This window comes from Sphaerodactylus townsendi, linkage group LG06, assembly GCF_021028975.2.
Source record: "Sphaerodactylus townsendi isolate TG3544 linkage group LG06, MPM_Stown_v2.3, whole genome shotgun sequence".
NCBI classification, from domain to species: Eukaryota; Metazoa; Chordata; class Lepidosauria; order Squamata; family Sphaerodactylidae; genus Sphaerodactylus; species Sphaerodactylus townsendi.
Window position 1 is genome coordinate 102,723,098 of NC_059430.1, and position 16,773 is coordinate 102,739,870.

General features: G+C 45.9%; 2 protein-coding genes across 3 annotated transcripts in view; both read right to left on the reverse strand.

Moving 5' to 3' along the window:
* The window catches only part of STK40 (serine/threonine kinase 40), a 28,238-nt gene extending 15,657 nt beyond the window's left edge, over positions 1–12,581 (reverse strand). The window contains exon 1 of one of the 2 annotated variants that reach the window (XM_048501151.1): positions 12,464–12,581. In XM_048501151.1, coding sequence (XP_048357108.1) covers positions 12,464–12,467 — 4 coding nt within the window. In that variant the 5' untranslated portion in view covers positions 12,468–12,581. Of the gene's footprint in view, positions 1–12,408; positions 12,428–12,463 lie in introns of those variants that run through there. The other variant, XM_048501152.1, reaches the window with a different exon arrangement.
* A 2,678-nt stretch (positions 12,582–15,259) lies between these two features.
* LSM10 (LSM10, U7 small nuclear RNA associated) lies at positions 15,260–16,773 on the reverse strand. The gene is made up of 2 exons (XM_048500833.1): positions 16,658–16,773; positions 15,260–15,964 (listed from the first exon to the last, which is right to left on the reverse strand). Exon 2 carries the CDS (start codon positions 15,942–15,944, stop codon positions 15,573–15,575), a length of 372 nt encoding a protein of 123 aa, XP_048356790.1. The 5' UTR covers positions 15,945–15,964; positions 16,658–16,773; the 3' UTR covers positions 15,260–15,572.

Sequence of the window (16,773 nt, forward strand, 5' to 3'; positions counted from 1 at the left end):
GAGTAACTCTTCTGGCAGTGCTACATTTATGCACTAGCAATACTGTCTTTCCAGTGCGATGTAGTGGTGTGGAATAGGATCTGGAAGACTCAGGTTTGAATCCCCACTTTGCCAGGGAAGCTTGCTGGGCAACCTTAGGAATGACCGGTCACACCATGTGCCTAACCTACATCACGGGGTTGCTGTAAGGATAAAATCGAGGAGAGAATGATGCAAGCCATTTTGGATCCCCACTAGGGAGAAAGATGGGGTATAAATGAAATAAATGGCCCCAGGCACCATGTCACAGGCTAAGGACAAGTTCTCACATTGTCTTCTATCTCCTCCTCACCCTTGAAGAATCACAGAATCAGAGAGTTGGAAGAGACCCCAAGGCCCATCAAGCCCAATCTCCTGCAATGAAGGAACACACAAAGAGCCTCTGCACATCAGCAGAAAACTTTCAGCAGCAGAATTCCCCAGTTTCGAAAGGACAAGAAGGCCAGAGCTGGGGTGATGACAGCTGAAACACGAGAGCGCACAATCCCATTATGTTGCTCACCAAAGCAGAGCAGTCAGTCAAGAACAGAGCAGCACACAAAGGTGTGAACTGTTCCAGTACACAAAGAGTTCAACAGGCCCTGGCACATCAGTGGTGCTGGAGCAGCCCCAGGGACTTAACTAGGACATCTGGGAATGAGCAGATGGGCAGAGGCAGGAAAAAAATGGCTACTGCAGCCAGGCTGGTTGAAGGTTCAGCCTCAGGATAAGGACTTAGTCACCACAATTGGGGCAGCAGGGGAGCAGTTTCCTAGCTGCCATCAGGAAGTAAGAGGAGTGGAAAGAGAGAGCAACAGTCAGTGGCCCAGTTAAGAAGCTCAGAAAGACAACTGAAATACAATACTGTGTGTTTATCATGGGGTCAACCTTTAGTCCCAGGACCACTCTTTCCAGCCCAGCAACCACAGCCAGGGCTCCCTCTTCTCTAGATGAGACACTCTGCCACTCCCACCAGCCAGTCAGGCCTCTACAAGCTGCTTTAATGGCAGCCACTAGTATGTTGTTATTAGTACAGATATAACATTTCTGGGAAGTCTAAGCCGTGGCAGGAAAAACCTTTTAACTGGAGCGGGGGTGGGTGGAATCAGACATTTGTGGAAAATGTATATAAGAAGAAGAGTTGGATTTATATCTCCCCTTTCTCTCCTGTAATGAGACTCAAGAGGGGCTTACAAACTCCTTTCCCTTCTGCTCTCACAACAAACACCCTGTGAGGTGGGTGGGGCTGAGAGAACTCCGAAAAACTGACTCGCCCAAGGTCACCCAGCTGGCGTGTGTTGGAGTGCACAAACTAATCTAGTTCACCAGATAAGCCTCCACAGCTCAAGTGGTAGAGCGGGGAATCAAACCCGGTTCCTCCAGATTAGAGTGCACCTGCTGTTAACATACACATGCAATAGTTACTTTCCTACATACCTAAAAATCTTGTGCCGATTTAAAATAAAACATCATTTTTAGCTCATAAACAAAAATTGCACTGCGTGGCATATTTTTGGAATTTAAAAGTATAAATCTCTTTGGTTTTGGTACAAGTATATCCTATACTTAAGAAAGAGTTACAAATGGTGGCACCCTATGCTACCAAAGCACATGTTACCTTAAAATGTTACCATCTAAAAGGAAGAAAAATTAAAAGTTGAAGGTCAACAAAATTCTGTAGCAAAAAAAGAGAAAGAAAATAAACTATCTTTGGCACAGAAACTGAATTTGATGTTTGCTTTTAAGAATTTTCAGGATATAGGTTTTCAAAAACAGAATCCAAATCCCAAAATTGGTCACTGACCTATTATGGAGCTTCACTAACCCAACCAAGAACAGCTGTACTAAGACCATATTCAGTACCCTACACACATACTGCAGAGGTACATCAGTTATATTGCAGTAGTGGCTCAAAACTGACTTTTTAAGAAGAGGGACTCTACAATAACCACTGCACGTCTATTCAAGCCTCCAGTGCACAGAACTGCCTGCCAGAGACTGAAGCACCAGGCAGAACATAACATGGCGAAACAGGAGAAGTTCCCACGCCACTGCCACATACACGACTGATGAATCACTCTTCCTCGGAGACTCCTGGCAGGCACAATTTGTCATCATATTAGAAACGTCAGCTGTTGCGCTGCTGCAGCAGGGAGGAACAGAGATGCCCAAGTGGCAAGGGGCCAAGGGAATCTCCCAGAAGCAGTTCGCGTTGGCTCTCACAGAGAAATCCTGCCAGAGTCTCCTTGGGCTTCTGGACTAGAACGCTGACCAAGGAAAAGAGGCTAACAGCGGAGTGCTTTCTAATTCGTGGGAGTTACTGATACCTGCCTTAGCTTTAACACAACCACCTTAATGGCAGGCTTGACTGCCCAGGCAGTCGTGGTTAGAACAGAAAGACACAGGCTTGCAGACACCCCCCCTCCCCCCCGTAGAATTTGTGTCTTGGACTCTACTCCTTTTGAAGCGGAGGCATCTTTGGCATTGCCTAACAGTGTTTGGGAAGCCGCAATGACTAAACTGAGGCTATTATACTTTGGTCACATTATGAGAAGACAAGACTCACTGGAAAAGACAGTCATGCTGGGAAAAGCTGAAGGCAACAGGAAAAGAGGAAGATGCAACATGAAATAAATTGACCCAATGGAGAAAACCACAACTTTCAGCTTATAAGACGGGGCAAGGCTGTTAACAGGACAATTCTGAAGGTCATTAATTCACAGGGTGACCATACGCGACTTGACGAACATAGCCCAAACACAACAGTATTCAGTGGAATGACTTGGGAGCGTGGGGAGAAAACCAACCACTCGAATCTATCAGCCAGGGGCATTTCTGCCTTATGACCGACAAAAAAGAGCAGACATGATTGTGGCATTAAAATGCACCAGGCACAGCACAATGCTACCACCAAGAACAGGAGAGAAGTTACGTATGAACATGAATTGTACACTTAGAACTAATCAGCATATAAAAGCTGTTGTGTGTGGTTTTTTTTAACACAATGTTGTGTCTTTAAGACTACAATAAGCTTGAAAGATCTGCTGTAGGACTGGAAGCAGAGGGAACAGAGCAGGGCATGAAGGAGCAATACTGAGGATAAAATCACTGCAAGATGGAAGCTGCGCAGGGCACACTATGGTCACTCTAGTCCCGTGGTGGCGAACCAATTGGCCATGCTGGCAGGGGCTGATGGGAATTGTAGTCCATAACATCTGGAGTGCCAAAGGTTCGCCCACCACTGCGTCTAGTCTAACGTCTGTGTAAAACTACTGGCTGAGACAGTCCAAAGCTTCAGAGTGGGCTACTTTGCAACACACTTGACAACAACCAGCTATGCATCATATTGAATAAGTCTCCAGAAACAGCCATCTCAGTGTCAGGACAAGTGCCCAGATGTTCCAACTGAGGGGCTGAAGAAACGCATGCTACCCAGCTGAATCCTGATCAGACAGAGATGATGCTGGCTGGGAATGATGCGATTCTGGAGGGAGTTATTTGGCCGCATCCTGGATAGAATGATTTTATCACTAACAGGCTCAATCAAGAACCTGGGAGTTCTGTTGGAACCAGCCCTTCTGTTGGAAAAACTGGTAAACAATGTGGCAAAAAGTGTGGGTTTTTTTCCCCAGACACAGCCAACCTAGCCAGGCTAATCCATACTACAGAAGCTCATGACTGGATTAATGTTACAGAATTGTCAAGAATCACAGTGCTGGAAAGGGCCATACAGGCCATATAGTCCCATAAAGATTCAGTCTATATTTGTATTTGTTCAGCCACTGTAATCACATGCCACATGGGACAACAGTTGATGCAAAATTCAGCAGCTACTCTGTTTGGGTATGTGTGTGATTCTTAAGTGTTTCAAACACATTCATCTAACTTTATTACTTCGGTTGCTGATGGGCCCAAAGTTCAATTGAGTGCGGTTGGTGTCAACTTTTAAATAGCTTCGTGACCTGGGTCCCTCATATCTACAGGACTGTCTCCACTCCCGTGTACCAAGTCAACTCCACTCAGCAGACCAGACCAATCATCAGAGTAACTTCTTAATTCAGGTCAGTCAGTGATCAATGGTTTCTGCTTCGACTCAGGCTTTCTGCATGGCTGCTCCTACTTTGTGAACGGACTTCCCAAGAATGCAAGGAAGGCCCCAAACTTGAAAAAGGTTTTGGAGACTTTGTAAAGTGGTTTTTCCAGTGTGCTTTTAGTGGCTCACTGGAAACAGCCGTCTCTGTTGCTTAGAATGGCCTTTATTTTAGACAGTTAATTACAGACAAAGGCTAAATTAATTGCTTCTAAAGAGTTGTGATTGGCTTGCTTATCCTGGTATATTGTGTACTTGCTCATTGGCTATTTGCACTTATGTTGCTTATCTCCCATGCGCAACCAATCAGATATCTAGAAATAACCACATGACTATGATAAACAAAGAGAAAGATAAGACAAGTGTCTTGTTTTCTTTTGCTGCCTAATAGTTCAAAAGAAAGAGCTCAGCTCCTAGTAGTTTGCATTATCAAGAGTTAGAGGCATAAAAGTTTTGCTAAAGTGAAAAACTCTAGAGATTTCTGAGGCTAATAATTTTTTGCACAGGCATAGCCTTGAAAACTGTCTCATGAAGAATCTTTAATAGGGAATAAGACAGAATCTCCTGCTACACTATCACATGATGGAAGGGATGCTGTGATCACCAATATGATCTGGAACTAATTTATAATACTTCCACTATACTGTTTACGTTTTTGAAAGCATTACTGTAATTTAGTGACTTATATGTAAAGCTTTGAACTACACTTCAACAACCATAAACTACAATTTATTTTTTCCTAATGAAATATTTCAGTTCAAGTGTTTGCTGCTACTGGGAATGTTATACACTATTACTTTATTAAAGGTAAGTCAAAATAAACATGCTAAGCAAGAATGCAGGACTTTCTGTACTGAGAACACTAAAAAAAATTAATTCAAATTTTCCTGGTAACCCGCACTATTGATCTAACGTTAGGACTGCAACGTTCTGCTGTTTTTTAGGCCCCTTCTGCACATGCAGAATAATGCACTTGCAATCCTATTTCACAATTGTTTGCAAGTGGATTTTGCTATTCTGCACAGCTACAAAGTGCACTGAAAGTGGATTGAAAGTGCATTATTCTGCATGTGCGGAAGGGGCCATAGAGGCATATTTTTTTTTGCAAAGCAAGCAAATAGACACAAATATACCTCACCAACCAATTATTAAGATTGCAGAGTTTAGATTGACTGTGCAGTGACTTTGATGTGCAGAACTAACAATCCATATCATGAGGATGTAGCTGTGACAGAGGCCTGGTTATGAACTAGATGTTCTGAGCTTTGATTCTTTGCTCTAGATTTCGCCATTTCTACAAAACAAATACAAAACACCTGCTTTTTTTGCTCTGTGCATTGTCCACCAACAGCAGTCAGCAAACTCACTGTTGCTGAAGCACAAGCCCACGCATCAGCTGCTTCCCCCGACTCCCATTCAGTCTGTAACAGCTATGGCACCCCTGTGGAAAAATGCAACCATTTCTGTAAGTTCCATGCAACAAAATCTGTCAGCAAAGACCTCTCCCCCCGAAAAACACCCACAGATGACGCAATCAGGATCTCAGCCAGTTTGCAAAGCCTTTAGAACATGGCAACAACCAGAAAATTCAGGGAAATCTAGGTTTAAGGGAAATCCAGGCAACTCTCACCCAAAGCATTAGGTATCCCTACCCAAACCCCACCCAGAAATAGGGAGAGAAAAACTGACAGTCACTCTGCAAAACCTAGAAGTAGCAAAAAGTCCATGGGAGAAAAACCTGCTGGACAGCCTTTCGTATTCCAAGTCCACTGACGAAACCAAAACACAGAAGCTGCTCTAAAGCAGTGACACAATCTGGCCCAGGGATGACACACTGACGATTACAAACGTGGAAAGAACAATGGAATGAAACTGAAAATCTAGGCATAACCAAAGGTGCACATTCTGCAACTCTGGTTTGAGCCCAACAGGAGGATTCAAGGGCCTCTCAATAGGCAAGCCAAGCCAAGACTGCTCTTGTTGAACAGAATCAGTCCTTCAGGGTTTCAAAGCAGAGGCCAGTCTCCTCATAATATGCCAGGAAAAAAGCCTTGGACCTTCTACATGCAAAGTGTGTCTGCTGGATCAGAGGACCAACACTTTCTCTGCAACTAGAAACTGGACGGACCAGTGAGAAAGGGAACTGAAGTCCATTCCAACTCACTAGGTCATTGATCATTGCCAGGCATCAGAAAGCCGATCAGAACTCCCATTTCCTTGTAGGTACTGATTTATTTTACTTATATCCTGCTTTTCTCCTTCATCATGGACGCAAAGCAGCTTTTCACATAATTCTCACCACTTACTCCCCACAACGACAACCCTGTAAGCGTAAGTTATGTTGAGAAATTACGACACATCCAAGGTCAACTAGTAGGCTTCCGTGATCGTGGTGGTGGTGGTGGTGGGGATTAGAACCCATTTATCCCAGGTCCCAGACTTACATTCTATCCACTATACCACATTAGCCCTTGCAAAACATTCAAGTGACAGACCTACCTACTCACAAGAAGATCAGAACAATGGAGATCTATATTTGTAGCATGAGAACAAATGCTTCCTATGTCCAAACAGCAGTTACAGTTGAGGGGGGCTTATGAGCTAAACTAGCTTGAGAGAGGTTTGGTTTTTGGTGGCTAGTGCAGTGCTCACAGGCAAGGAGAGGACTAGTGTCAAACTCCCCTCAACCAAGAATTCAGGCTACCAACTCTCATCCAGTTAAACGACCAAGGGTGTTGGAATCAGCACCTTCGGCATCACTACCAGGTGTTTCCAGAGTCAGAAGCGGAAGGAAGGCAGATCAAGTCTTTATGTTCTTTAGGTCCCATGTGCACTGACCTGGATGGCCCAGGCTGGTCCAATCTCATCAGTGGAGCCAGCCCTGGTTACTTCTTAGATGGAAGACTACCATGGAAGTGCAAAGTCGCTGCACAGAGACAGGCAACTGCAAAGCCACCTCTGTTAATCTCCTGCCGTGGAAGACATATGGGGTTAGCATAAGTCGGTTGTGACTTGTCAGCACTTTCCATCACCAGGCACTGCTTAATACCACATGTGATGGGAGTTCTGCTAATGCTTCCCTGCCTGATACAAGGAGCCTTTCCTTGATGCTGCTGTAGAATGGGTGCATTGCACCTAACTGATGGATCTTTTTCAGCTGTGAAAAGGGGACTGAACTGAATACCCAAGGCCATCCCTCTGCAGTCCCCTCTCTCTATCAACACTCATAAGCAAGCCAGACATGAGACTGGCAGGTGAGAAGAAGCAATGGCAGCACAAGCCACTTGTTGTGGATGGCTGCAGGAGAAAAACAAGGTTTGTACCCAATGAGGCCCCCAATTATGACGACACAGCAAGCAACGACTTCCTAAGCAGCTGGACCATTATCTTAGACAAAGGCGAACTGCAGTTTTTCTGCACGGTCATAAAAGGAGGCAGTAAAAGGAGGTCTGTAAAATTCAAAAGTATATTCCAAGGGGGCCATACTGTACTCCAGAAGGTCTATGGCACGGCCACCTTCTCCTGGCATACAAGTGAGGCAGGTTGGACCACTTTGCAGATTTTGGAGCGATAACTATCACAAGACGGGGCCGTGGACATTTTATTACAGTGATGAAATCTACTGCTGTTAACAGTCACTAGCTGGGTAAATTGCAGATTGCCTGGGTCGTTCATCTTTGAAGGAGAACACCCTTATTTTTTAAGTGAGTCACCAGCATCGCTACAAGGGTATTGGCTCACTCATCTCCTACAGTTCTCCGTCTCTGGCATTTAAGATCTTCATGAGAGAAAGAACGCCAGACAACTCAAATATGTTCCAAGGCATCAGAAATACCTCTGGCCTTTGCAGCTGCAGCACACCCCCACTGAGCATGCAGGTACAGTGGGTGCAACTGTACTTCTGTTTGCCATGGCTTCTTCTAAAAAGAATCCTGGCAGCTGTAGTTTGGTGGAGATGCTGAGATTTTGTTTGAGATCCCCCAGTCTAACACACAGAACGACAATTCACAGAGGGAGACAGACAGACGGAGATTACTAGATCCAGTGGGCAGTGCTGATATGATCGGAGCTATTAAAGGGCTTCAAAATGCTGCGGAAAAAGGACTGGAAATGAAACCTTCATTTTCCTCTGACACAAGAAAGCTTCCCGTCTGGCACACCACAGCTCTGGAAAAGTTAATGGTGTTCCTACACAATTACTTATACAAAGACCAAAAGAGGGATACAGAAAAATCCAGAGAACCAAATTCTGGGAGCAATTAAAATGAAGTACTGCTGATTTATGAGCCCTGCCTGGTCAATTCAGTCTGCAGTTTGATCAGAACTCATTCACGTCAGCAGGTGAGACCGTTAGATGGTTCACTGAGGATTTCCCAGTATTATCAAAGAGCAACCCAGGTTTTTTCTTTGCAGCCATGTTACTTGCATAGCCATGTAAACGTTAGGTGAAGCTATTCCTGGAAGATTTAAGGACATTCTAGATCAGGGGTAGGGAACCTGCGGCTCTCCAGATGTTCAGGAACTACAATTCCCATCAGCCTCTGTCAGCATGGCCAATTGGCCATGCTGGGGTAGGCCGATGGGAATTTGTAAGTTCCCAACATCTGAGAGCCGCATACCCCTCACCCCTGTTCTGTGATATTGGTCGGTAAGACAAAAGCCTCTACTTCGCCCGAGGAAGTCACTCACTAAATGTAGTAGGGGCCATTTGCTGGTTGTGGCAAATGAGTAGTTCCCGTGCAAATCTTCAGCTTGAAGTGAGGCAAAGAGGCTTAACGCCCTCTTACCAAATGTGGGCAAAGAGAATCGAGATGGCGAGAAGAGGACGGCCAGAACTGCAAAGCAAGTCCAAATTAACAGCAATACTGCAAAGCAATGTATCGTTGTGTTCTCCGGAAATGACGGATTAGAAATGCAATTCCTTTTCCTGATTGTCATCAGCTACTTTCGGACAGTGTATACATCTGCACCTCCGTGGTGTGTTGCCAAGTCAAGACTGAATCCTCACTAACTTCAGACAGACTCCCCCATCCCATCCCTGCCACACACACACACCAAATCAGCAGTTTTCTTTGCCACTCAGGAGAACTTCCAGGCACAGGTTGTCCAGTCTTTTTTATGATGATGTTCCAGGCTTGAGACCATACAGGAGGAACCAACATCCACCTTTGGCCAAGTTCCTGATTCAAGGGAGTCTTTGTCACTCTCAGGTCCTTTTCAGTACTACTTGGTTAAAGGGCCTTTGTACCACCGAAGCCGCCCTGCTCAATACTCTTTCTGGCATTTCTTTGCTGCCCCATTCCTTTTGCAGTCATGCTTTTAGCCTATTGTGAAGGCGTAAGCAACCCGCACCTATACCCATGTATGCGTGTCTTAGATTTCATCCCTTCCTGGCATCTCCATTTAAACCGCTCAGAAGGGGTTGGCAAAGGCACATGACCTCGGGAGATTTGCTCGCACTAGGCAGGAGAAGCTCAGATGAACGCAGCTTACTGGCTAAACTAGAAGTCAATGGTATACACATTTCTGCAGCTCTTGGCGCACCCAAGGGTACCTGTTGTGCTCTTACACGGTTGGAGATTCCATACGACTATCGATTTAGCTACCAGATATTCCGCAGAATTCTCTACAACTGGCACAAATAATACCTGCGAGAGTGAAGTTTCTGGGTTGCTCATCACCTTAAACTCGGCAACTAATCTTGTAAAACAGTGGACATGTTCATAAAAAAGCCTACTTTTTATTTTTCTCACTCATATACAAGATGATGTGGATGTTAAGTTCACCTACCCCTGAGAGCTAGAGTTTTAGGTTTCTACATTTGGCGTGCGATCAGCAGCTCTAGTGCACCCGGAAATGACTCTCCAGTGATTAAATATCTGAGCGATGAAATTCTCTTCGTGGCCAGGAGCTACTTTGCATTTATTGGCACCTATAAATCGCCCTACACTGAGCTACCTATCAGCATTTCAATAGAATTGTGTCATAGAAGTCACTGAAATCCCACAGATGTGAGAAGTCAAGGCTCAAGGTGCATTATACTAGAACAGCATAATACTAAAGGGGTAGATCCAACCAGTATTTCTACTGATGAAAAAAGGGAAGTGTCACCTTTGACTACCTCCCTCCCCAAAGACTATCATGAGGGACTATGTAGGACGCATTCCACATAAAAGCCATGTGTGATGAGGCCCGGCAGTAGGAGACAGGAATGGTGGCATCACTGTTCATGAAAAAGCCGTCCAATCGAATCTGTATCCAATCCATTATCTCTAGCATTATGATCCTGAAATAACTATCACTGCCCATTTCTCCCCAAAGCTAGCATTGGAACCATCCACATGAAGTATGCCATATGCCATTAGCAGAAAAAGGCACAATCAGGATGGAGGGAGAAGGATGGCCTGTTGCATCTGCCACCCTCGTTACCAGTGGGTGGAGATCCACCCTTGGTCTTCTTTGAAAACCACAGTTTAAGTTGTAGCAGCATGGAGAAGCGAAACTACAAATGACAAAGGCAACATCAGATCATCCCTGTGAACACAGTGTGGGCCCCGCACTCCTCTGGAGTTTTTTGCACGAGGCCTCTGGTTTGTTGCAACCATCGTAAGTTGTCGAGGAGAAGCAGTATGACTAAAATAATCTCATCAAATCAGGGGTTGATAAAATGATGATAAAAAGGGGGAGATAAGCAGATAAGAAAACATGCAAATGATTCTCTAAGACTAGAAAATAATTCAGGACTGTAGGCACAAAAACCTGCACAGAGCTGAGAAACATTTCAGGTTCCTTTGCACCAGGAATAGACTACATACACCACTTACCCCCAGAATTTTTCCATTCCCACGTAAGCAGTACTTTCACCTACATGCTAGTGCATCTCTCTCATAAAAGAGAATGCCTCTCATTGACTTCTACACAGAAGGTTTGAAGAAGAAGATTAGTTTTGGGCTTCAATCACGCCAGCTTACATTAAGCTTCTGTATTTCCCAAGCTGCAAACATTCTCCTTTTGTAGCTGCAAACCAATAAACTCTTCCCAGAGAGGTCACTGGAGCCACAGTTCAAAGATACAGAAACCAACAATTAACACAGTGCTTCACAATCTTTGATCACTGCTCCTTCCAGCTGCAAGAAACCAATGCAGCATAGCCGTTGACATCCAGCTGCAAATCAGGAACCCCCTTTCCCCGAAACTTCACCTCAGGTAGGCCAGATGGTCTCCAAGAGACTCAGTTCTCACATTAATAACAAATGTACTGGATGACCTCTCAGGGCTGCAGTAAAAACTGCTGAGGTAACTCTTGAGGCAGACTGAAACACTTGACATATAAAACGTGCCTGAGATTTCTGCAGCCTAGAATATGAAAAAAGGCAGCTAAGGAGGTACCCAACAAAGGCTTGTGCAATTTAGGTACTAATACAGAGCAGCTTTTTTCCTTTTTTTTTCCTGATACAAACCTGAGGCACCCAACAAAATTGACAGGTCATGGGTTCAGGGCACCGGTGGGCATTGGGTCACCAGCATCAGTAGCTTCAAGGGAGTTTGACAAACATATGGAGGGAAGGTGCATCGCTATTGCAGGAGGCAACCTCCATGGGATCGGCGGACCGTGAGTTTAAACCGGCAGGGCTGCCCTCTGACAGTATCCCCTCCTCATTTGACAGCGGGGAGTGCAAGCCCCAGCACCACTACCATGGCAAAGGGAGGACCAGGTTCGGCTGCCCCACGTCGAGCCAGCTCAGCTCTGTCACTGGGCCCACAGTCACAGACTGAGAAGGGAGCCGAGTAGCTCGATCCCCCGCAGGGCTGGCGGCGCCCAGGATAGTCAGAGGAGCATCCCGCCCTACCTTTCTCTCCGGCCAAGGGGGGCCGGCGGCACCCCGCCTCCAACCTCCTCCACGTGCTCCACGCCCCCCACTCGCCGCGGTTCCCCAGGCTCCGAGCAGCGCCGCACACCCTTGGCAGGCGAGAGAGGAGCGCAGAAGAGGACGCCAGACTCCGCGGGGGAGGCCGCGTCTGACGGTCTCCTCGGAAACAAAGAGGAAGCAAGACTGACAGCGCAGGGAACGGGGGGGGGGGAGTCTAACAGGTCGGAGAAAGAGATCCGAGAGAGGGGGACTCTGCAAGGCGCGCGGCGTCTCGTACGAACAGAACCGACTCCCTGTGCAAAAGCCCCGCAGCCTGACGCGGGTCCGGAGAGGATCCGTCGGAACTGGGGGAGGGGCGCGAGGCAGGAGAACCCCCCGGAGCAGCTTCTCCCCCACCCCCGGAGTCCACTCATCGGCCGCCACGCCCACCGCTTAAAGAGCCGCAGCGGGCCTGTTTCCCCCTTGGTCCTCCGCCTCTCCTCACCCATCCCCGCCGCCTCCAGGCCCGGCCCCGCCGGCCACCGTCCGCCTCGTCTGGCCCCTGCCAACTCGGGCTTTCCGACTCCGCCACCTGACAACGGACATGACGCGACGCTTACGTCACCGCCGCTGGCCACGCCCTCTCCCCAGCCTCCCGGAGCCAAGAGTAAGAAACTGCCGCCCGCCATCTTCTTTCCGGAAATAGCGGCTGTCCCTAAAGACACGATGTCGGCTCTTGCTTCTGATTGGTTAAAAGACGGAGGGAACGCTCCGAAAAGGAGATGGTATTGGTGGACAATGTAACACTCTCCCGCCCGCTCTCTGGGAGCACCGCCCTCCTCGCGAGTCCCTGCCTCTAAAAGGTGGGGAAAGAAACGCCTTGAAGCGCCAGGGGTTTCCCCTGTCACGTGCTGCGAAAGATTTTATTTATTTATATTTACATTTATATCTCGCCAATAAATGTCAGTGCTAACCCCCTCAAGGGGAATACAGCCCAAGAAGATTTATATCCCGCCAATCTCCCAAGGGACTCGAGGGGGCTTACATATGATAAAAGCAATACAAAGTATAAACATTGAGCAAACCATTGACATGCGAATTGGCTGCCATATTTTTTAATTATTATTGTTAAACGTTCTTTGCCTCCTGTTCCCTCCCTATGAGAGGCCGATGATGCACTAGCACCTTAAGAGACCAACAAAAATTTCAGGATGGGAGCTTAGACTCTCAAAAACCTATAACCCCGAAAATCCTCTGGGTCTTTCATGTGCTACTGGACTTAAATTTAACTATTCCTTTGAAGAGCAGCACAGCTGCCTTCTCAAACTTTGTTAAGAAAGGAGCTGTAGATAACAGTCCTGTGGGTTTAAAAGAAATGCGACAGCAAGACAAAGAAGGCCTTGCACACAGGCAAAGCTTCTCCAGAGGGTGCAGTAAAGAAAAGCAGCCCTAGATAGATATCATATGGCCTTTCTGCAGCTGCTCTGCTCCTGCCTACTCATGGCCTTTGGATCAATTACAAAATGAATCACTTTGCAAACTTGTACCTGCCCTGCCCAGGGAAACTGCCAACCTTCAGTGGAGCAAAGAGGAGTCACATGCATGCCCTGTGGGAGGAGAATGTGGCTGCAACTAGCTAACTATCTAGGGCTGGGGACCTGAATGGTTCTCTAGTTGCCAGCTTTTCTTTCAGGCCTTTTACATCTTCTGAATATGCACAAGAACAATTGCTATGATGTGTAGGCATTTGCAACACCCAGGGGGAGGGGAGGCTGTGCATCAGATTACAGCTTCTGTCGACTGGCTGTAAAATTAAAATCCTTCGTGAGCTAGGATTTCACTGGTTTCCCACGGCCATACTTGCATGCTGCAGCCCTTTGGCCAATATCACATCCTATTTCACTATTAACAAACCCAATCCTATCAAAGAATTCTAAACAATAGAATTGTCTATTGTGTGTATAACATCCCTTTTTCACTGCAGTCCATGCAACATACTTCTCCTGTATCTATGCTCCATGTCTTTTTGGTGTAAATCAGTGTTAAATTTAAAATCTCCTCAAAAGGGAGATTTTTTTTTAAAAACCCACAATTTGAGTAACGTCAAAGGCTTTCATTACCAGAATCACTGGAGTGTTGTGGGATTTCCAGGCTGTGTCACCATGTTCTAGCAGCATTTTCTCCTGCCATTTTGCCTGCATCTGTGGCTGGCATCTTCAGAGGATCCTCTGAAGATGCCAGCCACAGATGCAGGCAAAATGGCAGGAGAAAATGCTACTGGAACACGGCCATACAGCCCAGAAATCCCACACATGTCCTACCATTTGAGTGCCTTTTTCTGACCCATTTTTGTTCCTATTTCTTCAAACATATTTGCTCATGGTTTTCCTGATGAAGCTTTCTAACTTTGAAATGCCATCATGAGTCAAAAATGTCATTTGCAATTTCAAAGCCATCAATAAGTCATACTACATTTAAATGTTTTTAAAGTTTTCTCTTTTAAATGGAAATATGCTAATAATTTATATGCCATTAAAGGTTAAAATGAAAATGAAATGAAAGTCATACTACACACCGGCACAGAGTTTTGGGTAAGGTGCATGCAAACACTTGCAAAGCCCACTAGTTATAGGGAACTTTTTTTGGATATTTACATATATTCAACATTTGATTGCTTCTTGTACAGGTTTGTAAGCAATATTCAGTATCTACAAAAGCTTTTTTTTAAATGAAGAACATTTAAAACCATTTATTGATCAGGGTAGTTCAGTGAGATTGTACTACTAGCTTTGAGTATATAAATTAAGTATATACTTCTTGCCCTTGATATATGTGGTAAGGTTGTCGCTTCCTTAAAAAAATTCTTCAGTTTTTAAATGTCAGGGAGGGAATTTATAATAGATCTACATGTAAATATATTTATGTAGTTTTCTCTGACGGATAAGATGCTGAAAATGCATTGGGATACAAAACATTTGTCTTTCAGTTCAGTTTAAGGTTTTCCAGTTAATGTACTGTTGAAGGTTTTCACAGCTGAAATCGATAGGCTGTTGTGGATTTTCCAGGCTGTGGTCTGATAGTTTTTGTTGCTAATGTTTTGCCTGTACCTATGGCTGGCATCTTCAGAGGTATGTCATGGCTATAGCCTGAAAAACCCACAAAAGCCCATTTTCCATTTAAGTAGTGATCAGGTGCTACTGGGCTAGCCAAGTCAAGAACATAAATCAAAACTAGCACTGCTGTTGGTCAAGTGGTTAGAAACAGTGTGCAAAAGGACAGAAGACCCTAAACAACATGCAGATTGATAAGTATTGATACAAAAGTTTATTTGTAAAAATAAAAACACAAAATCAGAATTTATCAAAATAGAACAAGCTCTATAGAAGCATCACATATTAGAAACTTAAGGGAATTTTAAAGTACAAAGAGGCTCAAAACATTTCTCCTTTAAAAAAAAAGAAGTGAAGTCCCTGAAACATCAGAGGAGATGTAGTCAGCCATGGAGCAATGAAGATTTGCTGAAACATCATGTGAAGCCCTAACTCAAGAGAGCAGATTTCAGTGCAAGACAACCAAAAGGACAGAATAAAATCAGGGCACACTGCCAGTCCCATTCATTTGTCCTTTGACCTAAGAAACTCCTTCCTTCCCTTGTCGCGGCCACCAAAGGTGCGAATTCTTTGGATGAGCTGCAGCTGTTTCTCAATTGTAGTCTTGATATCCACATTATCCGGGATGTGGATGTAGCGAATGTTCCTTCCTGTCACAAAGAGGCTGTCCATCCAAGAGGAGCAGCCATACTGGTCTGTGAATGTTGCTTCAGCCAAACGAACATTCATGAAGGCATCGACGTTGATGATGCGGCCCACAGCCATACTCTCGTTCCGCAGCTCCACTGTGGTGACCTGTCCATGGAGGCCCTGCAGCAGGATCACCAGACTGTTCTCAGAGATTGTGCGCTCCTTAACAGAGTGAGTGATTTCCATGGTGAAACACCATCTAATGGCTAAAACAAAAATACCAGCGGGTCAAGTTCAGCACCTGATACATCCAGGACCATTACCATCCATGGCTGTAGCTTCACATTCTCCAAGCATGGAGCTCTGGTGGAGAAACAGTCTTTTGGAAAAGAAAATCCAGCACATGGCACGCCCACTGTACCCTTAAGGCCAGCTTGAATACATGCTGGCAAAGCCAAGAGAAGCCTCAAGAGTCAGGGGCCCCAGCACAGTTTACAGCATTCAGGGCTCACCTTCCTCCCTTAGGTTGCCAGCCTCCAGGTGGAGCCTACTAATCCCCCAGAATTACAACTTTAACCCGGATTAAAGAGACCAGATGTTTTGGACAGTTGTCTCTATTGCCTCATGCCCCCCTTAGGTCCCTCCCCAGGATCCACCCCAAAATTTTCAGGAAATTCTCTACCAAGAGCTGGCAACCATAAGTCAACCGGCAGCCGCTTCGCCAACGAACACAGTTGACACAAGCCGACCCATCCTGCAAAATCAGGCTTGTCTAGGCGCTCCCTAAGGCACGAATCAGGGCTAAGCTTGCAGGCCGTAGCAGCGCCCCGCACAGTGGGCTCAGGCCAAGACCCTTTTAAGGACCCCTTTCTTGGCAAGCGGTGCAGGAATGCAGCCTGAAGCTGAAAACTCAATGGAGAGCTGCCGCTACCTCCCGTCTGGCCCCCCGGCCTACCGACCTGAGTCGAGGGACGTCTCAAGCCCACCCTCGGGGGAAGCCTAGGCCCCAGCCACCTATTTGCGACCCCTGCCAATTACAATAATTTCCGGGTCAATGCCTTTGAGTGTCATGAGG

Coding starts and splice junctions, on each gene's coding strand:
- LSM10 (XM_048500833.1), bottom strand. CDS start 15,944: ATGGAAATCACTCACTCTGTTAAGGAGCGCACAATCTCTGAGAACAGT.